We start from the raw sequence: 27,285 nt of genomic DNA on the forward strand, positions 1-27,285 counted from the left end.
CCAAAGGAAGCGCGCTGCTGTCTTAAAACATTCATGTTTGTGTTTTTATTTACCACTAAAGCGATTCGCTCTGTGATCGAGTAGCACTGGCGTGTTTGTTACGTCACTTCCGGTATAGATTATTAATGTCTGTCCTACCGCCGGTGAAGCCAGTGTGATTCGTATCCAAGATGGTGGCCACCCGGAGAGGAGCACGCGTATGCTCTCAGTCTGAAAACATGCCCAGCCAGTCCCCAGACGTTCAGGTACATGACAAGATGGTTCTGTGACGGTTCTGGTTCGTAATTTCACGGGAGTTACGGGCGGTCGAACGGACGGGAGCCCACCGAGCGAGGGGATCTTGGGTCTGTTCACGTGGCCCCGACCCGTCGCGTCGTTAATACCGGAGCGAGTCTGTCATATATTCATAGTGTCGAAGAATTGAGTTCAAGGATATCACGTTTTTTAATAGTTATATTTTATACAAGTAGGGAAAGCGAAGGGGGTGAATCACAATACGAGGTTGTGGTTATGGCGCCTCTACATTCTGCGCTCCGTTATTTAAAATACAGCCCGGATGTGTGCATCACCTAAGTACTAACAATGGTACACGTACATACAGGCAGGTGAATAGAAAGTTTGAGATTCTTGATAAGAGCATTATAGATACAATTTGTTTACTTTAAATTGTATGTCTCTCCTGCTGTGATGAACAATGACTTGCGTTTGTATATTTTGTCCTAGAACGTTTAGTTGACGCCCCTATAAATAATTAATAAACATGTTTTGAATGCCCGTGTTTTGAAACGTTGTGGGAAAAGTCCAAGCAGATCTGGGAACGAACTGGTTGTGTAAGCTGAGGTTTCATTGCCTACCTGAAGGCTGAAAATAGTTTTCCAATAAACATAATTATGATGTAAAGACATTACCTTCCTTAACACAAGTCATTGTGCAATTATAAATATCAGGTCAAAATTTTAGCAATAAGAAAATGTTATGGTATCAGGCTTATTAATTCTGCGCAAGTCAGTGGTGGCTTGGCACATTTTTAATTTTGTCAACAGATTTTGTAAACAGAACAAACCTCACAAAGAGTTCAAACCAAATTTCTGTTGCACCTACTTCATTGTCCTCTGAATAACAGTCTGTGAGTGTAATTGAATTTCCACAGAGAGCTACATTGTAGCAGCAGACCTTTTGTTTAGATATGCTGGTACGCTGGTACACACATGGGCACGGCTATTTTCAAGTTCTATTTTCCCTCCAGTAAGATATCTAAGCATTTCAGGAAATAGCTAAGTCTCCTTTTCCCTAAAAGAAACACAAGAGAAATGGCTGCCCTGTGAAATTAAGCAGTATAAAAACTGTTTGCTTTCTTTCTTGCAGACAATGCCACCCACTCCTCGAAGAACAAGGAGCTCTGCTAAACAAGCAGAGAAACTCGAACAGCATGACCAGACTGACGACAGCAGCTGCCCCTTTCCCTCATCTACCGTGAAATCTTCTGTCACAAGTTGCACCAGAGCCACTAGACCCGAGAGCCCAGTGGGCTCTACCGCTTCTCTGGGCTCCACACATGAGATGGACTTTTCAGACGTGGAATCCTGCAGCTCTGTGTTGTCAGGCATTGGCCCCTTAACAACGCGCATCATTAAGAAGAGACAAGTACAAACAACTGATCAGAAAGATGAGATAGATGAGCTGGAATCTTGTTTACCTGCTGTTCCTACCCCAAAAGCTGGTAGAAGTGCAAGGAGGAGAGCCCTTCCCAAGCCAGCTTCAGTTGAGGCGGGAGATGCCGAAGAAGGCTCGGCGCTCGAGCACAGTGTCACCAAAAGTCTGAGAAAAAGTTCCCGCACCAGACCCTCCACTAAAAAACCAACAACTGACGAAGTTTCTGATGCAGAAAGCTGTGTGTCCAGCGTCTCAGGGGTTGAGGTGCCCCTGTTCGAACCCCGCGGATCAACGAGATCCAGCAGGAAAACTTGTCCCATTCCCCTGAACTTCGGTGAGATCTCAGAAAACTCTAGCTCTCCTAAGCCAAACAGAAGTAGGAACAGGGCAGCAAAATTGACTCACAGTGCTGTAGATGTTCCCAGTCCAACGGGCAGTGACTATGAGGGATTGAAGTCAGTATCCACTCACTGTATGACCACACGCCGACGGCGGAAAATTGAATCAACACCTTGCGTAGTTTTAGACTCAGAGTCTGAGCTGACAGATGTGCAGTCCCCCAGGGAAACCCCAAGCAGCAGCCGCACAGGGTCTGCCAGCAGTAGTCGAGCCACCCGGTCTTCCAGGTCTGTCGTAAAGGATCTTTGTATTGCCCTAAAGCAAGCTGGGAATCTTGTTCAAGAGGATAGTTTAACACCTAACTCTGCTTTAGAGAGCACAGTGATTGTAGATGATGCAGATTGCACACTGGTGGAAGAAGATAAGGCCCAGACGTTAGAAAAAGAAGGCGAGGGGAATATTGATCCCACGTCAGATGAGCCGGCAGCCGCAGATGTTGGAGTGACAGACGCCGGACTCGGAGATAATCTTCTGGAAACGACTAATGATGAAGGTGTGGAAACGGCAGTGAATGCCTTTTCAGAAGAGGATTCCGCCACTTGTGAGGCTGCTGTGACAGTCACAGACCAGCAGGAGGAGCTGCCCACTGAAAATCGGGAAAAAGACACCTTAGAGATGGAAACGATGCAGGAAACAGTCAAGTCATCAGAGCCGGTAACGCCTTGCCAATCAGTTACAGTAACGTTATGTGAGAGCTCATCTGAAAATCAAGAGGAGGTTGAGGAGAAAGAGACTGCTGAGGTTGACGACGCGCCTGATGATGGTATTAAATCTTCGACTGAAAATAGTGTTTTGGACGCACAGGCCTGTGCGGAAGAGAAAATGGAGATCAGTCTAGTGACTACAGAAGCTCAGCAGGTAGCGGAACCCGCCGATGTTGCAGTTGAGGCCATTCTGGTGACATCCAGCCAGGAATGCAAGATCACCGTGGATCCTGATCCTGAGGAGCAATGCACCACTGTCACTGTCCAGAAAAGAACAGAAATCAGCCTGATGGACAGCAGCGAGGATGAGGACGATGAAGAGGAGGAGAAGAGCGAAGAAGAAGAAGAAGAAGAAGAAGGGGATGATATCGATATCGAGCTCGAGCCAGAAGAAACAGAAGGACCTTCCAAAAAGTCTCAAGAAGCAGTTTCATCAGTTGAAGGGCTGTTTATGATTGACACTCGGCCTGGAGAAGAGGCTGATGAGGAGTACTTGGAGGGGCCGAGAGGCGGAGAGTTTGCGGGGAGACAGGAAAAGGAAGATGAGGAAGATGAGTTTGTGGATGAAGAGTGTTCTGATAACGATGACGAAGAAGCAGACATCCTCTACATGAGTCGAAATCCGCAGGTGTAAGTGACAAGCACCAGAGGAAAAATTCCAGTACAAGTTGTAGTTAAACTACAGTATAAGCTGAATAATATAGTATAAAAATATTCTTAAAGGAGCACTGCGCCTTCTTCACTAACATCCTCAAACTTGATTAAGTTGAGCTTGATCAAGTTTGAAGATGTTAGTTCTTAGGGAGTAAACTTCAGGCTGACCATCCCCAGGGAAAAGACAAAGTTTTTCATACACAGTTTTAAGGGCCATATGTGAGCAGGGTTTTTAAACAGCCCATAGCTTTGATAATTTAAGAACGTTAAAAAGTATCTTTGCTGCCTTTATGTAGCTGCATCTTAACATTAATAGATCTGAAAAATAACATTCTGTCAATGCAGTCAAGCCTAACGTATCATAATTGGAATAAATACTCTGCTGCCATAGCTCACAGATGTAGGCATGTAAAATTTCACTTTCTTGTGCAATTGAGTTAGTAGTTGCAAATAGCAAACATAATCATTAGTGACCCAAAGGCCAAGACATGGAAATGCACTTACTTTTGCAAGCTTTGTTGGTTTTATTTGAACATCAGCTCAGGACCATGTGCAGAACACCGCTTTTTTTTTTTTTAGAATCAGCACATGCTGCTGGACACATCAGGGAGCCTCAGCATTACCAAAGTATTGAAATGCCTTTTCACCGCAAATCTGTCAACATTGCAAGTTTTACAACAGTATGCATCACTTAGTAAAGGTCAATGATCCATTTATCAAAAAATAAGAGATGAGAACCTGTCCAGTGCTGATTCCATGTCTGGCTCCTGTCTCCACATGAACAAGGCGCATACATGATTAAATTGTAAAGTTCAAATTACTATGTGCTTTGATGGGAAATACTAATTGAAGTTACATCAATTCTTGCAAAATGTGGCAAATGAAAACTGAAGCATCTTCAGTGATTCATATACCATGCGCTTGCTCTTAAAAGTAGCATTTTAAGATCAATTTTACTCACACGCCCAATAATTTAATGCCACAGTAATGTTTAACGCCATTCTTTTGCTCACTTTTAGATCACAATTTATTTGCTGTATGTGAATTGAATTTGGCAGCATCTTTCTACCCTTAAACGCTGATCTCATTCAAAGAAAGGACCAATTATTTTGTACTTTTTGCATAAGTTCTTCTCCCATGATTCACCCCATTAAACCCTCATAATTTGCTTAACAGAAGTCAAATGTAAAATGGTAAATAGGGCAGGACTGCGCTACCTTCTAGTGAGGGAAACACATCCCCTGGAGCTAAATTACAGCCATTCATGAATTTGCGTTGGTTTTGAATAGCGCTGATGGCCTGTGGCTACAGCTACAATACTTATTGGGTGAATCTACTTAGACAGTCCAGCCGGGCATTAGCAACATAACTGTTATTGTATTTATTCTGCCTACAGTAGTGAGGAATGAGACAAGATGTGGAATTTTCTCTGTGGCAATTTGTTTTAGGAAAGAGATGTCCAGCCGTATTGACCCCGGCATCAGACTAAAGGAGCTCGGGGGTTTATACATCAATTTCGATGGCAGCAAATCAAAACTTGTTCCCAGTTTGCAGCAAAAACTGAGTGAAAAGACGATCCTTGATGAGGTAAGTAAGTGATTGATTCGTCCCTTTTGAAGGTGAACCCTGATGTAGAATGAATAATGAACACAATAGTTATGCAAGGGTGAATAAATCCAATGAGTGGTGTTCATGATTTCTCTCGTTTTGTATTTCATATTTGGCCTTTTGTCTTTGAGAGCTCCGTGTTTTTGTTATTTGTTGTTTAAAGGTGATGAAGAAGAGTGTGATTGGTCCAGACTTTGAAAAAAAGGATGCAGTGCCTTCAAGCAGCGAATCCAAAAAAGCCTTAAAACTCAAACACAGAGTAAGTCCCGAGAGTCCGTTCATCTCCTTGTTGACTCGGAATTTCAACTTTTATGTGGCTGCTAAAAATCGTGTTTTGTTTTTCCAGATGGAACGAGATAGGTCTACAGGAGATGGTTGGTTTGGCATGAAAGCCCCAGAGGTCACCAAAGAGCTAAAAGGAGACCTTAAAGTCCTGCAGATGAGAGGTTCTTTGGATTCAAAGAGGTTCTACAAGAAGAATGATCGAGATGGCCTTCCCAAATATTTTCAGGTCAGTAAGAAGCTCGAGATTTTTTATTACAAAAAAATAAGAATTGGGAGTCTACTGTAAACAAAACACCTTGGCCCTTTAATTGGAGCATCAACGTATGCACTGCAAATTTGACTGCAATTGTGTGTTTGTTCGACGCGTCACAGGTTGGCACAGTAATAGACAATCCAGCCGACTTCTATCATTCCCGCATTCCCAAGAAGCAGAGGAAGAGAACCATGGTGGAGGAGCTGCTTGCTGATGCTGAGTTCAGGCAGTAAGTTGAAGTCGTGTTTTCGAGGTCGGAGTGAAAGAAAAGCATTGAAGGTTACACATTTGCTAATTACTGCAGTACAACTGGAGTGAAACACAGCCTAATCCGGCCACCCGACTGCCAATTTCCATACCAAGGAGCTATAAACTAGTAACTTCCGATGCTACTTGATGTGACTTTGCGTAATTCCTTTAGTCTTTTGTAGTTTGTTAAAAAACAAAAAGACACACTCCACGAGAATTGTCTTTCGCTTTATCTCCAAGCCCCTCTATGCACTTTGTCTTCAAGTGCCTTTCGTTACAGCCGAAATTTTTTTTTAGCACTTAATCACCCCCTGAAAATAGCTTAATTACACCACCGGGGTATTTTATGATTTTGTGCAATTCTTTGTGATTATTAAGAGGAGATTATTTCTTTGTGTCATTTAGGATTTGCATACAAATAAACAGCTACAGAACAAACGGCCTTAATCACTGTGCCATGCGTCAGGCATCACTTCGGAATCCTCCCCTACATTCTGTAGCTTCGACAAATCTACCAACCGACCGATTTCTATCATTGCACATTACTTACAGTCATGTCATCCAGCACTTGTTACATTGCACTGCATACATTTTTGAAATTGCCATTATCAAGTAGATATTTCCACTGTGAGACTGTAGATTATACATCTTGGGAATCCTAGCTCTAGCACCTTGCTATGTTTTTTTTTCTCCCCTCTATTTTTAATTTTTCTTCATTCGCACGCGCGTGGATGCATGCGTGCGTTTTGGTGAACTGATATTTACAGAAGTCACCAAAGTTTACACATTGAAATAATTGAAATCAGTCTAGCTGATATTTCCTTTAAAATGTGGAACTTTTTGTGCTTACATTTTGAAATGCATTACTATTATCTGTTATGATGCAACATAATCCAAGTTTATTAGTGCATGCTGTCCTATCATTACCAGGTCTGGTTAGCCAAATCATTTAGGGTATATTTAATGAGGAATTCAGATATTTTTGTGACTAGCTTTTATTTATTTATTTATTTTATTTATTTTTTTTTAATTTATTTTTTTATCTAACAAAACACTTCCGACTCCTGCCTTTTCAGAAACAACAAACAGAAGTTCCAGAAAATTGTGGGCGAGAAAGCCGCACATGGAGTAAACAAGAGGAACAACAAGAAAAACAAATTCAACAAGAAAAAGACCAATCCTTCCAAGTCATGATGGGCACACTTTTGAGAGGCTTATATGGATTAATGTACAATTGATTCTTTGCTGCGTTTTAATATAAATTGTGACCAACTGAAAGACATTTATTTTAGAATTTATTTTGGCTTTTGTTTTGTCATCATATAAACACATAAATTACAGTACATCTCAAGTCAACATTAAATTGTATGATCTTGACTGGCATTAGTGTTTCCTTCATTTAATGATTCTAGGGTAAAAACCATATGAAACACTTCTCTCTCTCATTGGTTCTGAGAATACAGTACCGCTCATCAATTTGTGACCAGACTAGTGCAAAGTTTTACACTTCAATACATTTTAAATGACATTGTTTCAAGTTCATGTTTACATTAAGTAAGACACCATAAAATGGCATTAGAAAAAAGTAGCAAAACATGTTGACTTAGAATGAAGCAATCAAATAAAACTGAACAAAAGAATAAAAAATTAAAATTTAGGTCACTGTTAGGGCTTTCAAATGACTGACTGAACAACGATCTGTTCAACTTTAAACACTTGAAATAATACTTTTTAACATTTAATACAATTTATAAATAGAGTTGAAAGTGAATTGTTAATGTTTTTCCTTGATTTTTGAAAGACTTGAGTAGATTGGAAAAAAAGTCAGGTGATTGAATGTTATCCAAGTGTTACATGCTGAAAATGGAAAGCTACAGACTTTCCAAAGTAGTCATAAATACTGATTCTCATGCAATATAGAGGATATGTTAGAATCTGGCTGTTTGTCTTCCAAAAACTTAATTTTCTCTTTTAAAAAAAAAAAGGTCCCTGTGTTTAAGAGGAAAGGTGCATTGGATAACACTTTAATTATTCACATAGTCAACAATAACATAGGATATCAAAGCTTATGATCACCTTTTGCAGGCCGCATGTGGCTCTTAAGTTCATGTTGAATTTTGTGTATGTGCGTTTTTTACTTGTGCAATCACCTGCCGCTCCAGCGTTCTCCGCGCACAGCAAAAAAAAAACACACAAACTCAACATGAACGTAACAGCCGCAAGTGGCTTATGAGCCACCGGTTGGCCAGTCCTGACCTATTGCTTTTCAGCTTGAATTTACCATAATTTCAAACTGGTTCTTCACTGACATGTTAGGTGGTAATAAAACAGCTTCAGGCACTTTCACTATTTATGTAAAATAAATTAAGAGTTTGTTATGAAAAGAAGATAATCTCCAAATCAGTGGAACATCCGTGGAGAAACACTACATATGGCTTTCAGTGTAATACTCTGGGACGGAATATCTGGTTTAATTATTGTTATGGATAAATTTCTTTGTGTCTCCTGCTCTTTCATTCAGGATTACTTTTGTTCCTGCTCTCGCTCTTAAATCTCAGTCTCTTGTAGCTGCTGGCTCCCAACGGTGGCTCTTGGCTACCTTCTTGTGTCTCTTTTGTGTTATGAGAGATGAGCCCTTAACAGCTGCAGCTTACAATCACCATGTCTCCTTCCCACACACACACACACATTCTCGTGCACGCACGCACTCACACACACACACACACATTAACGCGCACACAGTGTTGCTTCTTTATTTCCAAGCCAATTTCACGCACGGCTTTAGAGAAATTAGACGTCTCCATTTGGTTTCGCCATCAATGCGTCTAAAAACAGTGCAGCTGATGGGTGGGAGGGAAGCACTGCTGCTCTGCTTTTGAACATAACCCTTGCAACATCCTGCCTTTTCAAACCATACCGATGAAAAACACTTTTCAGCAGGTGCTCTGGAGGGTTAGAAATTTAAATGAACAACAGAGGGAGATAAATAAAGACATGTGTTCATTGGTTCGAGTCCCTGAATAAAAAATCTGGAGGTTAAATAAAGACATGTTGGAGTCGGCGTGTGTTACTCATTTCCCACAGACACAGAATACAACAGAGGAACTTCTATAACATCTGTCTTCGCCCCTGAATTTCAACACAGTATAATTCCAGTGACTAGATATGTGTTAACTTCTACCATCACCAGGCTTAAAGTCAAAGCTGATTCTGGGGTCCAAAGTGGTTCTGTGTGTCTGCAGAATCCTGTTCACACGACTGTGGATCTGCTCCCAGTGGGATGGACCGGGCTGACTGAGCTGCAGTCTGTGGAGAGCAAACAAAAATTTTAGCCAAAATAATTGCAACAGATCGCACTCAAGTCATTATCGAAAATTTCCAACAGAAAAGGTTAAGTATATCATTGGTCATTGCAATGAAAATTGCTGATATTGATTTTGTTTTTTCAGGTGGATTGCTTTATTTTTGGATATTAAGACCCTCAAAGAATGTCTAGATAGACGACCTGTTTGACTTGTCCTAACAGGGGTTGTTTGTACATAACACGGATTATATTTTTGTAAAGTGTGGTACAGTCACATTTAAAAGACGGGATACCACCGGCACCTGAAGACAATCTGTTAGCTTTTGCTTTACTTTTTCCCCAAAATGAAATTGAGTGTCACAATGCATGTTTCTTAAGATGCCCTTGCTGGTATTTCTTTCATCCACTAGTCTGTGCTGTAACATCGTGTAAGATCAGGGAGCCAGCACAGACTTGAAATCACAGACTCTCAAAGCTGTCACTGTATTTATGCTCTAAAAACTTTAAGCAAAAATGCAATTTTCTTCAAAAACAAATTATTTTGGCTGCACCTGCAGTAACTATTGTTTTGTTTCTTTAAAAAAGGAATCATAAATATAACATAAAAGTCACTGCTGTTGATAAAGATGTGCTTCACCAGTATTATGTCACAACACGACGACAAGCAGTTATGAAATGACACACCGCGGAGACGGAAATGAACTGTAATAAGTTCTAGTGTCGCCTTTCATCCACATCTATTTGTCGGAAGTGGCGCGGAGGATGACTGACACGGCTGGGGTCAGTATTGGGACGGAAACTTTTCATCTGTAATCAGATAACTCCAAAAGTCATCAAGGACAAATCATCTAGAGACACAAACAGACTGAGATTTGGGGGCTTAGAGGACAATCTGCCATTTTCTTTATAGATAGGTGAGTCGTGGTCTTCTTGCTGTTGGAAGGAATCTGTAAAGGCCCGCTCTAATCTCCCGCCCTACGACTCGTGTCGTGTTTTCAATTGAGAGAAAAGTATCATTCATTTCCTGCTATTTATTTTGCAGTTTAAGATTGTCTATTGATTTTAATGTTTACTTATGGACTGAGTGGAGGGGAAGGTAAGGGAGAGCAGAAACAAACAAAACTGAACATCAGCCCCATCTGTATGTTCAACTAACAGCTGCCATGATCGATGACAAGGTCTCTCTGAATGTATTAAAGTGTGAATCGGGTCAAATGCATCAGACTGGAGCTGAAACACAAATCAATACCATTTTCCTCTTTGTTTTCCCTTCTCTCTGCCTCCTCCACCAGTAATGAACAAACATGACAAGACATCAGCTTCTGTAATTTAAAAGGTGGAGGGGAATTCATCCTACCTGTCTGGAGTGATCAAAATTAAAGACTGGATGTGTATCAGCACACACGGCGACACAAAGCATCTGCAGCGCACATCTCATGGGATTGCCATATATTTGTTGTGTCCTGTACAGGTGCCTCTTTTGCTTTTAAGCTCTTTTGAGCAAACACCAATTATTTACACAGATGGATTGGTATAAGTCCATAGCAAACACAAGATTATGTTTTCTTCTGCTCTGGTGTGAGTCTGAAGGAAATCGGTAGGATTCGTGGCAAGAAAAGCCAGACTCGGGGCTCGGCGGTGCGTTAAAGCACTTTCCTTAATGTCTACCGAGATGAATGACTAATTTTACATCATGATTTTGATAACTTAGAATCTTTAATTGTATTATTCTTTCATTAGTATCATTATTATTACTTGGACCACATTAAAACATGTGGCCACTCTACTTAAATAAATAGCTTTTAAGAATTGTTAAAGCCTTCAGGTTGTACTTACCTTTCCCTAAGGGAGCGGCTAAGATCCAGGGTGCTCCTGGAGTTTGACACAGCCTGGTTGGGGCTCAGGAGAAAATCCTGAGGTGAGGCAGATCTCCTCTCGGGGCTTCTCGTGCAGGGATTATTTCTGAACACCGTCCCCGGAGACAACTGCAATCTCAGAGGACTGGACTCCACCTGGAAGAGGTCAGACGATTTCACATGTCTGAAATGGCGTAGAAGCCCATTTTGCCCAAAATATTTGAAATGGACCGTGTCCTATGATTGCAGAATCTCACCGAGTATATTTGAAAAAGATAAAATCTGTGTCTCTTGATCTTCCATTAAAACGGGTTTAAAATACATCTGTTGAGTATTATTTTAGTGATGAAATGTCTGAAATGCTTTGCCATTGACTGAGTCATATTTTAGCAAAAAAATGAATAACAGAAACAAACATACTTGGCAAGAGTTTTTTTTTCCAGGAAGCTCTGTTTCAGTAAAGTGTTTACTATGTTACCTTTTAAAATGTTTGATAACACTTACTTTTCTTGGTCTGTAGCTATCCAGGAGTGAACCTACAACAAAGGGCACAACTTAAAGTTTGAGAGACTGGAAACCAACTCTTGAACAGGCTTTATAAAAGTTAAAAGTTTGCCATTAATTCAGCACATCAACAGAAGGTTAGATAATCACACACTCAATATAAAGATGGACTCATTGAAAGCCAAAGAAGTGAAATAACGTGATTTCTGGTGGCTGAAAAATCGCACGTCCCATAAAGCCTGCCCCCCGATTAACTTAGTCAGTCATTTTTTCCGCAGTTGGTCAGTCTGGATGACTGTGATAACTGGCATATTATCGATGAATGTCTACACACAAGAATCGGCATGAGGCTCCTCTCTAAGGACGTTCTATGAAAGATATTTGAAGTTGTGCTTCCTTGTTGGACTGGACTCACCGCTGTGACTGGCTGAGAATCTGGCGGTGCGATGATGCAGGTTATTATTCAGTGGACAGATGGAAGAAGTTTCTGTCCTACTGCTGCCAACAGAGACCTAACAACAAACAACACAGAAAAGGAGTATTGTTAGTTTATCTACTTCTAAAAGACATGAATATGTAGCTTGTTATGAGACTTTGAGTAGTTTACTTTTTACTTTAATATTCCATTGGCCAGACAAGACCACTTGGTCATGGTCTTTCGCAATAAATATGATACTGAAAGTACAGAAAAAGACCATTTTTCCTTCTTGTTGGACAATAATTGGGAAAAGTATAGGAAAATGTTGTCTTTATTTTCTGCCTTTTGTCATTTCAACCTTAATCAGCCTCCCTAAAAAGGTACAATCAGCCGTGAAGAAAACAAAGACAGGATTTTTACAAAATAAGTACAATCTAGCCTTCAATCTGTTAATAATAAGAAAGTGCCCCCGTCTCTACACAAACCAGGATTTAAGGCCTTGAAACGCTCTTTGATAATTCATTCAGCATGGGACTAAGCTACTTCATTAGGTATCTATTTGTTAATTGCAGCTTGACTCTTAATTACCCAGGGTAATTGTCGACAGAAGATTCCCCGAGGAAAACCACAGCGATGTCTCTTGTACTCGGGTAAATTTAATTCATAGTTGTAATAAAAAACAACAACCCGGTGCCTAATCACTCCTTTTAATAACAGTGAGCTCATGGATTTTGTTATTCATACCTCAGGATTAGATTTGATGTAAATGAAGAGGCGGAAATACAAGAAGATGAGGAAGTGTGTTATTCTTGTCCATTGACTATACGTTTCCCAAGGTGGCGTGATCAGGAAATCACTACCTTTTATGTGCAAATATTAGTGTTGCGGCCATAATGAAAGGATTATTTTGAAGCTAGTGCATGGCTATGCAAATAGGTTGTCTTAATATTTTTTTTTGAAATTCTATAAATGGTACATAAAAGTTGGTTCTCATATCATATCCTTGAAAATAAAAATACGGTCTGACTTTGTGGCAGTGCACATTTCAGAAGATATTGAACATTTTCAGTCATCAAATTAAATTCATATGTGTCTGTTACATTAAGAAATATGATTAGTATTTCTCAAATGTACATATGGACATGAAACAGACGATACAATAAGAACTGTAGTTTAAACCTCTTTAGAAGAAAAACAACTGCTTTCAGACTCCGTGATAAACATGCCCACCCTAGCTTGCACAGATGAATAATACACATAATCCTTATAACTACTTTAAAGAGGCCCACTTAGCTTCCATATATCCCTTACATATGCAATAAATGTTAACTAATATCACAGATGAACAAAAATAGAAACAAATAATGGCAGCTTTGATTTCTTCTGTACACGAGATTCTCCACTTTCAACACAGACAGAAAAGGATTGGACCTCTAAATTAAACCACGATGAACAAAGAGTTAAGTATTTTATGAATGTGTGTTATCCAGAACAGAAACCAAAAAAAATCATAATTTTGGTAAAACATGACAACAGATAAAATTACATTTTTTGACTATTGATTTGCAGACCCTCTGGCACTGACCATAAAAGATAAAAGAGCTAATCTGAAGAACCAGAATGTTTAGGAATCTGAGGAAATTTCAAAGAAATATAACATTTTACAATGTTAATCTTAACGATTAAAGGGTGTAAGAGATAATTCCATTTTAAAGACCACATTATCCTCAAGTGGGTTAAAGTAAGAGAATAAAAGACAGAAGAATGAATCACTCCGGTTGAAATTGAGACATATAAATCCGGAGCTCAGTCTTGCTGAACCTGCAGATCAGCCATGTCAATAGATAAAGTTGTTCTTTTGTGGTTAAGTAACTATCCTACAAATGAGCTGAAAATGTACAAAAACCATACAAAACACCTGGTACCAATGATGCACGACTGGTTGCTGTACAGCAGCAATTTATTTCAAAACCAAATTTCCCTCATCTAGCCTATCAAATTCATGTACAAACAGACATTTCTATGTCAGGTAAAACATCTGACCATGATTATATCTAAAGGTGCAGGAGTTGAAAAGAAAGAATTATGTGAATTTTGATAAAACCATTTTGATCCTTGTAGGTAAAACTTGGCAAAATCCTCTCTAAGCAGCTGAGGCTCTTGCAAAGCTACTGGGAGCTTTATGACTTTTTTAAAGAAACAGATTTAGGTTTAAGTCAGCGTAGGAAGTAAGACTATTTCCTGGAGAGCCATTAAACACTGGAAAAGTAATAATATACAGATTTGTGAAATAAAAATCTTTCTGAGCTCCATTGGAAATCCATCACACCCTGAGACTTCATAAACTCTCCGAATGGGAGACAACAGTTTAAGAAATTTGGAACATAATTATTGTTGCAAATCCATGGGTCCGACTCCGGGATGAAATTAAGGTTAAATCATTGGTTCATAATTTCACAGTTCTCAAAATGGAGAAATAGCTGGTCCTTAAAAACCCTGTATGAATTATGAATATTATAAAATAAAATTCAAGAATGTGACAAAATGAATCATCAATTAAAAAGGATAATATATAGAATCCTGAACAGCTTGTTCTATATTATTATACTTTGAAGACACGCAAGCCGGAAAGTAAGTCATTATTGCATAAATCTGACACATTTGTGAAATGTCTAAATGTTTCAATAGAATGTATTAAAGTTCTCACTTAGTAAAAACAACAACGACGACATGCACTGTGCACACACAGCATCATTTGTATCTTGGTTTACCCAATGAATTAGTTTGTGAGCAGGTGTGAATTCACTAACCAAGAAAGGAGGCTGGATCGCTGTCTCCTTCCTAAAGTGGTGGGGACCCAACTGGAGATGGCTGAGCCTCTGCCTTGCGTCCTCTGAAAGCTGGCACATCCTGCGGTGGGTGTACGGAGACAAGGCCCGTGCCCTCGAGGAGACTGTCGGCCGCTGGTAGCCCGACTGTTCAGAAACTTTGGGGGCTATATTTTTTCTGTCTTGCCCACATCTCTGGGGAATATAGCCGACGGGGGACGAAGAAGGAGAGCGTCTGGATATATATGATATTTCGGAGTTTGTAACTGTCTCCTCAACATTTAACTTTTCCCTCTTAGCTTTTGAAGACGCACAGTTTCCATTATCTATGCTGGAAAATTGCCCACTGGAGGTTGACGGTTTAGACGATGACTTTTTAGGTAAAATCTGTTTGGGTGGAGTCAGAGATGGCCTCACTGGAGAAAGATGAAAAGTCTGTGAATGTAAATAAAATGTTAAAGAGAGAAATGTTGATGTATTATTCAGAGATGTCATGCTATTCTTCATACCGAGTTGACACAACATTTGTCTCAGCAGTTTATATTCCTTGGAGAAGTACAATGTTATTCCTTCAGACAACTGTAACCTAAATCAGCTACTGAAACATCTGTGCTCATTTCCGATACACATTATACCTCCCAGGACAAAACAATTAAATCATTAAGTAAATTATTGAGGTTAAGTGTTTCAACTGCAACTGCTCTTGCAGTCAGATCTGACAGAGGAAACGTGTGCAAAATTACCTCAATAACTCTAATGGCCAATAACATCATTGTCGGATGTAATATCGCGCGTCCTGCAGGTAATGCCAACCAGGATAAATAAGTTAAGATAAAATGTTAATTGCATTTGATGGCCATCTCGAGCTTAATATGACAAAGAGGCAATACATAGCCATAAAACAAATATAATCTTAACAGTAATTACGGAAATCACACAACATGAAAATGATCTTTAAGGAAAACACAATGATGAATAAATCCTCACTGGAGTGGAGTTAATAGCACAAACCATGCCCATGAATTCCCCAGTTCTTGCTGGTGGATGGACACAGAGTTAGCCACTTCTCTCGTCACCCGGCGAGAGACCGGTGAAATTTTGACTGATTTATTCACCACAACTTAGGCAAAGGATGAAAAATGATAATCATCTTGGAATTAAAAGCTGCACTTAATTCAGAAGTATGGCAGTTATGAAAGAAAAACACAAGGTCATTCAGCCACAAGAGAATGGTGGGAAAAATATTTTCTCTATATAAATATATATATTTACTCGCAAGGAAAAAAGCAAGTGTTTATCAGGGCAGTTTGCACTTTTTTCCCAAAAGTTTCTATGACTCTGAAATTCTATTAATATAAGACAGGGTTTGTCAGCGGGGTGGGCTGGCAGTCAAGAAAATGCCTATGCTGAAGGACCATTAGAAAAGAGAAAATGGAGAAATTCTACTGTCTGACAGCCACAGCGGTGCTCTGATCCAGACATTCCCCTCAGGGGCCAGAGGAACACTCAACAACAATCTGTGTCGCTGTCAATGATATCCCATTTAAACAAATGGCTTAGCTTAGGTAACTGCACCTGGGAAATGCATGCCGTTGTTTTTTGGAAAAACACCGACTGCTGTAATGTCGATCATACGTTAAAAAAAGGGATTGTTTTTCAAAGATGGCATTTCTTATTGCTGTTAAAGGAAGTGCGAAAAAACAACGTAAAAAACCGACAGTGAAAAAACTTAAAAGGTAGTTAAATTATATATTACATCTGGAACCACTCGAGCTTTGAATGGTCAAAGACAAACTGGAGGCATTGAAAGTAACGTCTCCATAATCTCTGTTTTTTGCATTGCTGTGACTGGCTGAACATGAGAAAACCGGGGCTATTGGTTGTGAGAGAAGCCGCCTCGCTATCAGCGTCAGAGATCTGTTTCATTGTAATTACATTCACAAAAGGTGAACAGATACCCTTGAAACACTGCCAGTATAGATAGATAGATAGATGCAGTAACCATGGCAACAATACAGGATAAGCATGTATAGTGGAGACGGGAAAATCTGATGGCGAGTGATACTATTCATTAGAGTTCTTCACTGCACTAGTCACCAGGAGTATGTAGCTGTCTGTGTTTAGACAGGAGACATTAGGCAGGCAGGCTTTTAAACACACCGTTTCCTTGACCGGTGAGTGGCACTTTGATGGATTTTAGCTCTGAGCTCTTCTGAAAGTGTATCAGCACTAAACAAATGGTATTGGTGAAATAACTGGCTCATTTCAAAGTGCTTTACATTTCCACAACAACCATAATTCCTATAAATCAAGGGGAAACAAAGGTACAACAAATGTGGAGATTTGAACAGGGTCTGAGCGAGGATGTTAGTTGTCTTATGAAATTAAATAAAAGGGAGACACATACGGGTGAGGAGCCGGAGATGTCTCTCCCACCACTTTCTTCAATGATTGATGTTGTGGCAAACTCCACTTTGGGAGAGATTCCCTGCAGGGAAAGGAACCAGAGGAAGAAACACAACACCTTTAACAGGGAGATGAAGACAAAAGGACGGATGACAGCGTTGCTTCAAATACCAATTTACAGCCACAAATCTTCAATCTCGGCATGGCATGAGCAAAACAAATTGCAGAAAAGAGAAAGGCTCCGGTGATGTTTAAATAATATGGCATTTGGAGAGAGACATCTAAATTGCTATGTATGTCTCAAACACAAACACATAAAAGCAATGCTGAGAGGCATGGTGTTTAAACACATTTAAATAAGCCAGTTAGTGCTTCGGAGGAGAAGGGGTGAATTGAAAAATACATGCGAGCAAAAGATGGAATAATGAAAGATGAGGGCAGAGGGAGAAAGAGACAATATGAGTGGAAGATGAAAAAGCATGAAGTAACAGAAGAGGAAGTTCTCAGTCTAGTTTTCCTATCTTGCAAAGGCAGACGACAGTGCAAAAGATGATGCTCTCTGTTCTGACGACAGTACTTCACTTTCTGTCAAAACAGACAGGACTTCTGGATTGGTTATCTGGGTGGTGTGCCTGCCTGTCTTGTGCAGACAAAGGCACAATTGAGATTAGACGCAAACTCGCTTTGAGCAGCAACAATCTTCAATCTATGAATGACACATGTAATACCAATGCCAATCTTGCTGGATCGCAGGGTGAGAACAGTTCTCCTGGCAGGGTCACGGTGACCTGTCACAACAACACATCATCTCACAGGAATAACACCCGCCTTCTCACTCTTAGAATTTGCTCAATCAGAAACGAAGGCAGTTCTTCAAACATGATTGACATGTGTTGTGCTTGATGCTTGAGGGAGCGGTTAAGAAGAAATGAAAAGATGGGATGGGAAGGAGCCTACAGTGAAGGAGGAGGACCTCGTCATCAATGCGTCTCTCTCAGCAGCTCCTTCTTTGGACCCAGGATACAGGAAATCTCTACTGCTTTCCTTCATTGTGGCCAGGATTTCACCCCCTGACACCATAAACAGACAAACAAGAAAACACAAACACACAGATTCTAGACCCTGTTTTAGCTATGTAATACAGTGGTGACATAATCTCCAAATAGTGTACCTTGAGGCCCCAACTGAATCAGCTCAAAAGATGTTGTATCAGCTAAAATGGAAGAAAAACATAAATGTTACTTGAGCCAATGATCAGTATCATGGCTAATAGCCTATAAGCTTGCAAAGCCGAGGATTTAGGGCTGAGAGATGAGAAAGCAAACCTCAGTGGGCCATTTACCTTCTAAGAGGTCAGTTACAACAGAGGGGTCAACAACACCTGGGAAAATCTGGCAAAACAGATTGAATGCAGACAAAGAAAATCAATATTTTAACAAGATGGGACTGGCAGGAATGGAAAAGAGGCTTCTTTTATGAGGTGTGTTTTATGAGACTGGATGATAGCGGGATTCCGTTGTTTGAACGCGGAGTGCACATTTTACAAATAACATTCAGTCTGTAGTAAAATATGTTAACACAAAGTAATTTGTGTAAGTAAGTCTCACCTTTACAAAGACCATTTTGTGGTTGAACAGTAAAGGAAAGACAGGCGGCAAGCTGGGAGTCTTCTTGTACTGACCCATGATGTGAACACTGAGGTAGATATTGCTGTCCCTTGACAGGTGTGCTCCTGGACATGTTACCTATGAGCAAAAATTATAAATCCTGACATTTATAAATAAAATCATTAAGTCAGAATATTAAGATAAATGTGACACAGACCTAAATTATATAATGAAAGCATGTCTGCGTGGAATAGACAGGTGTACTCTAAGAGTTTAGCACAAAGAAACCTTAACTTTACCATTTAATGTTAAGTTGTCTCTGTGTAAAAATTAGTTTAATGATGACCAATAGAGTTATTAGAGGCACTGACAAAAGCTGCAAAAATTTCTGAAAGAGTGCAAGGCACGACAGTTTGATAGCAGACATCATCATGAAAATATAGGTCGTGGGTCATTAAACATTGTGCTCCTTTTGTAAATTTGAATAACTAGAGGGAATTACCTGGTATTGAGGAGGCTGAGGCTTATTCTCAAATTCTCATCTCCAAGCAAAAAATAAGCAGTTCAATGTTTAAATTAATGGTGAGCCGCATGTTGTCATAAACTTGCATAATGCCCAGACTTAAAGGTTAGCAAAGAGCAACGCAAAGTCGGTTAGTGTGCTCTTGTATAATTTTCCTTACTGTAGAGAGGTCTCTTAGATACTTCCTCAAATAGTCGTCAAGATGCATAAGGTCACCTATGGTTTTCAACAGCCAAAATGCAGAAGACGAAGGCGTAGGAGAACACAGATTTATTCAGTTGCCTTTATTTCAACTAAACCTTAGCCCTGTCTCTGCATCTGAATAAGAGAAGGCATTAAATCATGTGGGGAGAGGATAGCACAAGTAACTTTCATGGACCGAGACTGTTTAAAGTCTATGTACATGTCTAACATTTATTTGTTTTGCAGAAGACGATGCTGATGTCATGCAAAACTATACTCACTTGGACTCCGTCACAGAGATGGAGAGGTAGATAACATGGTGATATGGGATTTACTAATGCAAATGCTGATCAGTAAAGTCACAATTCTTCACCGTTTCTGAAATTGCCATGGATGTATCCACGTATTAAGTTTGAGCACTTAATTTAAAGCTATTCGATCAAACAAAAAAGGGTTTAAATACAGGTGTTAACAGGGTGTTTCTGAGGATTTATCTGGCAATCATTTTATAATTGTGTTATCTTCTTTTATGATTAGAACAACATTTATCTCCAAGCAATGCTTTACAAATGTAGCCACAATACTTCCTTTGAAAGATTGTTTACTATTACATTTAATATTAATTAATCCGTTATTAAATCTCATTTCGCCTTCCAACTACAGATAGGTTTATTCATTGCAAATTGGTAAATTGTTTTCCTGCAGAGAATTACTTACACAGTTTAATCCCCACACCACATTTCATCTTTCCTTGTTACAGACATCTCAGTTGTCCAGATATTTCAATTTTTTTTAAAAGCTTTTACTTCCTGAAAGGCAATAGTTAGCTAAACAAATACTGCGACGGACGATAAAGGGTTTATCGTCACTTTGCTCAATTTAACCCCATGCTGCGGGTAACCTCAATTGACTTGCTTAATCTTCTGTTACATTTCAATCGATTTACTAGAAATCGAAATAGCACGTGTCAATCTTTTTCGTCAATAAACTAAAATCAAAATTTAAATTGACACTATGAGCTATAGTACACCGTAACTTCATCAACATAACTTCAAAACGATAGTCTTTTTGGCGATTATGGGGATCGAAAATGATTTTTAAAGGGAGGATTTGTGGTAAAATATGCTAGTGATTAGGAAGCTAACCAAGTATTTCATCAACCCCCTGAAATAAGGAGCACAAATATCAACTTACTGCCCGAATGTCCAAGTACACGGTACATTTCAGTGACCTTTGACGTAACTTAAAGATGTAAGGCATTTTCCTCACCGAAGTGTTTTTATCTAACTTCCTGGTGTCTGTTGTCATGGCTGCCAAACAGCAACAGTCATAATGCGGAAGTGGTCATGTGATCAGATGTAGCAAATCAAAACCTCTATCCGCCCACGCGCACGTTCACTACGAAACATGGCCCATTGATAACTCCAGTTACTGCAAGAAAGAAAATAACTCAAGATATTTCAGTAAATGACCATCAAAACATTCAATAAATTCCTGAAAGATGGAGGAGGATTGAAGGATTTAATCACAATTATATAAACCAAAGATATGGACATAACATGTGGATTGTGTAATTGGCAATCTAACAGGTGGAAGTTAGCTCCAGATAGGAAGAAAGAACCTTTTCACTTTATTTGATTCTATTTTAATCCTGAAAAGTACCAGTCATTCCACCATTACAAATCTGTGAAAATAAGATTTTATATCAAGGGAGATGCGGAGCTGCTGAAGGCAATGAAGTGTGAAGTATCCTCCTGTTACAGCTCTCTGGAGTTTATACATGCTCAGTCGATGTCCATCTGTCCGCTTCTCTACTCCCTGACACTCTGGGTTCTCTCTCTTTGTCTGTCCACCGTGTCTCCGTCAGTACCATTGCCTTTTCCTTCACCGCTGCCTTTCTCTTCCAAACTTGAGACAGAAACATACATACAATTTGGCAGCATAAAGTTAATTAAGAAAGAGCAAGCAAAATTGATGAATAACTATTTCATTTCATACTCATTTGTCAATTTGGATGTAATGCTTCACCTGAAGTGACTTGGTCCGTTGTCCTTGATAAAGTTATGGAGTTTATAGTAATCCAGGAATGTTCGGGCCACATTCCTTCCCAGCTTCATGTCTGAGGGAGGCAAGTTAAAGCTAACGGTCTTTGAATAAGCGTAAATAAAAATAAAAAAATGAATTAAAAAAAAAAAAAAATTCTTCTGGATGCTGAGGTTAGTTTTTTTACCTGTTGGCATCACCTCCAGTACATTTCCACAGTAAAAACAACATATTTTTTAAAAGGTCAGGTCCTTTATCATATTCAGCAGGTGCTACTGGGCACTAACTCAAAGCCATTTATGGATACATTTGCTTGGGCTGTACCAGATCTACTGATTTATTTCATCAGTACTTAGCCATAAAAAAAAAAACAACCTGAGAAATTAATTAAATTGGATACAAGTTGGAAACACAATGACACAAATACCAAGGATTAGGTTTAGTTATGCTTATCTTCAAAGAGGTTGGAATTCATAGAGGAATGAATTTACTTGAAATTTTTCAGTAATTTCTATTTACACAGCAACGTATAAACCACTTCATTTCTACTCAGATTTCAAACATGCGAAAATAAGTGTAAACTCTCCCATTGAGCTAGAGTAAACAAGTACTTACTAGAAGAAAATAAATGAGCAATGTCAATACTCAGGGAATGATAAACAGTCTTCTGATATTAGCCATGCAAAATCAATACCATATCACTCGCATCTGTTTAATACATGATGCTGATATGAATCAAACATAAGCAATTACTTAAACACAGAGGCCTTGTTTAATTCAGAGGTTGACACACTTATCATGCCACATGCCCAAATGTTCCTCAATACATTAGACACAATATCAATATGGTTCTTATGCTTTCGGCTTTTCCCTTCGGGGGTCGCCACAGCGAATCATCCTACTCCATCTAACCCTATTCTCTGTATCCTCCTGTCTCACACCAACTCTCACACAACCACCATGTCCTCTCTCACTACGTCCATAAATCTTCTCTTTGGTCTTCCTCTAGACCTCCTGCCTGGCAGCTCCAATTCCAGCATCCATCTACCAATTATATATTCACTATCCTTCTTCTGTACATGGCTGAACCGTCTCAGTCTGGCTTCTCTGACCTCCAAAACAACTAGCATGCACTGTTCCTTTGTTAGACTCATTCCTGATCCTATCTATCCTGGTCACTCCCACAGTGAACCTTTGCATCACTACACTATTTTTATAAAAAAGCTGAGTGTATATGAGTCCTGCTGCCAAGCCTCAGATCGTTAAGCTTCTAAGTTAAGTAATGGTAACAGTCAGGTTTGGATAATGAAGTAGAGACCTAAAAAATGGCAACACGGTTCTCAATAAAAGAAGAAAGATATTGCCAAAAGAGATAAACAAGAACAACAATACAACCAAATGTAAATTTCATTTAGTCAGTGAGGCAAGTTCAGTCATTCACCAGCTGTCAAGCCATCTAATTCACCACGAGTACATCTCTCCCAGTGTCTCCACACATTTTGTGCATAGAATCAAATGTGTAACAAAATAAAGACAATGGCTATTTCTTTCAAGAGGCATTGATGTATACTGTAGTTGCATCCATCCTTCATCTGGCCAGAGCATAATGGAGCAGACATAATCTGTCATTTTCCCCTGTCATTACCTTCACGTCAGATGCGGCCTGTCACCAGTACATCATCTTTCTTTCCTAGCCATTAAAATTGAAAGATATACAGGAATGTTATGGTATGGTTGTGGAGGTTTCGAGGAGAGGTGGGCTTGAAGGAAGCACAGTTAATTTCACACGAGCTAACGTGTCCGATGCTTTAAAATTCAGTAATAACAACCGAGGGGGAAACTTGGCTTAGAATGGATTTGCGTATTTGTTAGGGGTGGTGACGGGAACAGTTTGGAGAAAAAATAGAATTATGAAAAAAGACAGTCTTCTTACAGCACATGTGCATAAAGAACTACCAGCGAGCACGCCACTGGCAGAACCCCTCAAACACCTCGTAACGTGTTGAAACAACTGAATTCAGAAAGCTCCAGAGGGCATCGGGACAAAATGGAGCTGGCAATTGTTTAGGATATGAGGTGTAGTAGACACACAACTATGTCATGTCTGCTGATAGGCATGTTTACAAATTATCTTAGGATGTCCAGGCTATACCTTACCTAATGCAGCAACTATGGAGAACAGGCCGGTTTATCCTTGTAGATAGATTGCAAATGATAAATGGTTTCCAGTGATATAGTGCTTTCATCATCTTGTGGTTTCAAAGTGCTTTACACCAGATTACAACCACCCATTCACATTCACACACTCACACACTGATGGCAGCAGATCTGCTATGCAAAGCAATAGACATACCAGTTGGAATCAGTGTCATGCCTGAGGACAATTGGGCATGCAGACAGGAGGGAATCAAACCACCAATCCTCAAAAAGGAGGGATGCCCGCTCCACCAACTGAGCCACAGCCGCCCACTAGAATAAAACCTCACTCAGGTTGGCAAAGAAAAAAATTGATTCTGATAAGAGTTATGGAATGGTATGAATGTAACATATCATTGATTCTTTCAAGGGAAATGCTGCTATCCTACAGCTTATAAAAAGCAAAACAAAACACATCTCCAAAGATGTGTGTATTTAATGGGGAAGGCACAGACAAGAGACCTCTCTGCAAATGGATGTGCCATCTTGGTCTACCAGTGTGTTCTTGCATATATTTGTGTGTCTGCACAAAAATTCATTCCTCACCCACCAGGCTGATGGCTACCCTCTCCATATGACTCCAGAGTCTATGTTTACATCCCATCTGGCTGTTTGTCTGAGTCCTGCAATAGGCCAGACTTGATGTGTTTGTGTGTGGTGTGTGTGCATGTGTGAATAGGCCCTGGAATCTGTTCTATTATCCTGCTATCTGATTATACTAATTAGAATAAGAAATAAGGGACAAAAAAGTAAATTTTTTAAAAATCTTTCTATTTTGTGTTTGATTAATTTTGCATAAATTAATTTTATTTAACTAAGAAAAACAACAACAAATGGCTGTTACACTGGGATACTGAGAAACAACGACAGCACTTAGATATGCATTGGACAATATAAAACTCCTACTCTTCTTGTATCCTTGACATTGTTCATTCTGACCTCAGGAAAGTTTGGGGTGTTTTCCTCTGTTTTCTTTCGTCAGCAGAGCTTTGTGCCAGTCCTGAGATCTTTGGCCAGGCACACTCAGCGACAAAAATATCTCCCGGACCCCACCGTGAGCAGATGGCCTCTCAGCTTGGCTTGTCACGACTCACCGTCTATTACAGGAGGTTTTGTGATGGACGGTCAGCTTCTGAAGGAGAACTTCATCCATAGGACAAATGGTTTGAGACAGAGAGGATGCCCCGACTGCTGCCTGGCCAGTTGCCGGGGAAACCGAAGGTTCTGGAACGAGGCTGCTGCAGCAGGAGCTGATGTGTGTGTGAGCCAGGGAACAGTTGGTGGGCTGTAGCTTAGCTTACTGACGTGGATAGTGGTGGAAACACTGAAACAAACTTCAGATTCATCAATCCACATTTACTCACTTACCTACATTGATTAAACTTACTTCTAATAATCATAATCATTATCCTCATCATTATAGACATTTAATAGCCAATATAAGACTCTTCTGTGTTCTCCTAATGTATTTAACAATTAATGAGACAAACTATCTGCGGATGCACTCTTCCGCATTCATGTCGCGCTTCCCATTTAATTGTTTCTTGTCCCCAATTGTCTCAACTTAACTGAAGTTAGAGTTTTGTCTTGGTATTTGAAGCAGCTCTGACTGTCACAATTCATGTGCCTTGTGATGGCTTCTAACAACCTTTGTTTATGCCAGCTTTTCGGAAGTTTACATGTAATTTCGAGAAGGCATTCGACAGTGTCCTGCTGGGAATCCTGTGGGGAATATGGGGTTCTGAACCCTGTAGTATGGACTGTTCAGTTGTTGTATGATCGGTGCCGGAGCATGGACTGCATTGCCTGTTGTAAGTCGATTCATTTCCCGTGAAGGTTGGACTCTGCCAAGGCTGTCCTTTGTCATTCTGTTCTATACTTCTTAAATTCTATCCATAACTTTTATGGACAGAATTTATAGGTGCAGCCAGGGTGTTGAGGGGATCCGATTTGTTGACCTAAGGGTTGGGTCTCTGCTTTTTGCGGTTTGGTCGGCCACGTCGGACCGTGATCTCCAGCTCTTGTTGGAGCGGATCGCGGCCGAACATGAAGCGGATCTGCATCTCTAAATAGGAGACATTGGTTCTCAGACGGAAACAGTTGGAGTGCCCACTCCAGGTCGGGGAGGAGGTCCTGCCTTAACTCCAGAAGTTCAGGTATTTCGGGGTCTTCTTGATGAGTGAGAGAAGATGGAACAGGAGATCGACAGCCTGATCGGTGTGGCGTCATCAGTGATGCACAGTCTGCACCTGTTTGTCCTAGGGAAGAAGGAGCTGAGCCAAAAGGCGAAGCTCTCAATTTACCGGTCGATCTATGTTCCTACCCTTATCTATGGTCTCGAGCTGTGGGTCGTGACAGCTCGAAAGAACAAGGTCACAGATCCAAGCGGCTGAAATAAGCTTTTTCCGCAGGGTGTCGGGGCTCTCCCTTGGAGATAGAGTGAGGAACTCGGCCAATGGGGAGGAGGGGCTCGGAGGGCTCGCGTCCCTTCTCCTCCATGTGGAGAGGAGTCAGATGACATGGCTCGGGCATCTGGTTATGATGCCCCCTGGATGCCTCCCTGGTGAGGTGTGTTCTGGGCAAATCCGACTGGAAGGAAGCCCCAGGGAAGACACGGGACACACTGTGACTGTATCTCTAGCCTGACCTGGGAACCCCTTGGGATCCCCGCAGAAGTGGCTGGGGAGAGGGAAGTCTTGGCCTCTGCTTTGGCTGCTGCCCCCACAACTGACCGGATAAGCAGTAGACAATTGATTGATGGATGGTTTCTATAAATTTAGTAGCCCAATTTGAATCTAATTCAATTTAATCTAATTATAACTGAACTAATGAGCCTCTGTGAGAATATTACTTGGTAGATGCCAATCGCTACCACTAGTTACTGAGCAGAGCAGCTTAGCCTGATTAGCTCAGTCAGCCCCACTGTGAGACACATTGGGAAACAGTGGCTACATCAGACATGGTTTCCAAATAGATCACTGAAGCTACATTTCTTCTATCTTGACATCTCTGCACCTTGTAAAAGCAATATTTTTCATTTTGGATTGCTCGCTCCCGATTGACTTACTGTCTGACAAAGCTGTGAATCTACACTGAGGAAACAGCGGGAGACAGTGGCCTCATCACACTAGCTTGTGCAATGTAACACCATTGCTTGTCTAAAAACTCTCAAAACAAATATTTTGAGAGTTAGTGGTTGTTTTGCTGAAGTTGTGAAAGTGAAACATATCTCCCATAATGAGACTGCATCACTAATATAAATAAAATCATTACTTTCATGAGAGATCATACAGGTTGGTGTGGTGGCCTGACATTTTCAGACATGCCTGACAGTGAGGCATGTGTGTGCTCTTTAACATCTCGATGTTCATGATGGTCTTGTTTAATCAATAGTGGACCATTGTCATGGCTCAAGGGCATGCCGACTTATGGGCTGATGAGATACAGGATGCGTGAGACAAAAGGGTTCAGGATGTCATGACTTGTTTACTGCAGCTATTTACTGTTGGCATGGCATTTAGCGGCTCTCATCATCATGTCCCTTGTGCCTGGTCCTGGCAGACAGACAGACAAGGTGACAATTAGACAACAAGGCCCCCAGTGGTACTATAG

The 27,285-nt window shown here is 40.3% G+C and overlaps 3 protein-coding genes across 5 annotated transcripts in view; 1 reads left to right on the forward strand and 2 right to left on the reverse strand.

The window, feature by feature from the left end:
* Positions 1-148: 148 nt before the first annotated feature.
* On the forward strand, positions 149-7,182 carry dnttip2 (deoxynucleotidyltransferase, terminal, interacting protein 2). The gene is made up of 7 exons (XM_086161181.1): positions 149-245; positions 1,366-3,386; positions 4,859-4,997; positions 5,182-5,277; positions 5,365-5,529; positions 5,676-5,785; positions 6,882-7,182. Exons 1-7 carry the CDS (start codon positions 171-173, stop codon positions 6,997-6,999), a joined length of 2,724 nt encoding a protein of 907 aa, XP_086017307.1. The 5' UTR covers positions 149-170; the 3' UTR covers positions 7,000-7,182.
* On the reverse strand, positions 7,084-20,784 carry spata6 (spermatogenesis associated 6). 3 transcript variants are annotated; one of them, XM_086161183.1, is made up of 11 exons: positions 20,704-20,784; positions 18,729-18,866; positions 18,464-18,512; positions 18,293-18,334; positions 18,079-18,191; positions 17,123-17,203; positions 14,698-15,150; positions 11,885-11,981; positions 11,470-11,501; positions 10,946-11,121; positions 7,084-9,111 (listed from the first exon to the last, which is right to left on the reverse strand). In XM_086161183.1, the coding sequence occupies exons 1-11, from the start codon at positions 20,740-20,742 to the stop codon at positions 8,976-8,978; spliced, it is 1,356 nt and encodes a 451-aa protein (XP_086017309.1). In that variant the 5' UTR covers positions 20,743-20,784; the 3' UTR covers positions 7,084-8,975. The 3 variants fall into 3 exon arrangements, with proteins under 3 accessions (XP_086017309.1, XP_086017308.1, XP_086017310.1); XM_086161182.1 differs by having other exon boundaries at positions 20,629-20,710; XM_086161184.1 differs by lacking the exon at positions 20,704-20,784 and adding an exon at positions 20,629-20,676 and having other exon boundaries at positions 18,729-18,888.
* Positions 20,785-20,942: 158 nt separating this feature from the next.
* The window catches only part of agbl4 (AGBL carboxypeptidase 4), a 281,454-nt gene continuing 275,111 nt past the window's right edge, over positions 20,943-27,285 (reverse strand). Inside the window, exons 12-13 of the mRNA XM_086161185.1 lie at positions 21,463-21,553; positions 20,943-21,342 (exon numbers count right to left, since the gene is read on the reverse strand). Coding sequence (XP_086017311.1) covers positions 21,246-21,342; positions 21,463-21,553 — 188 coding nt within the window. The 3' untranslated portion in view covers positions 20,943-21,245. The remainder of the gene's footprint in view (positions 21,343-21,462; positions 21,554-27,285) is intronic.

The sequence above is a fragment of the Fistularia commersonii genome, chromosome 16 (assembly GCF_037954325.1).
Source record: "Fistularia commersonii isolate RoL2024-O1a breed Wild chromosome 16, RoL_Fcom_v1.0, whole genome shotgun sequence".
Lineage (NCBI taxonomy): Eukaryota > Metazoa > Chordata > Actinopteri > Syngnathiformes > Fistulariidae > Fistularia > Fistularia commersonii.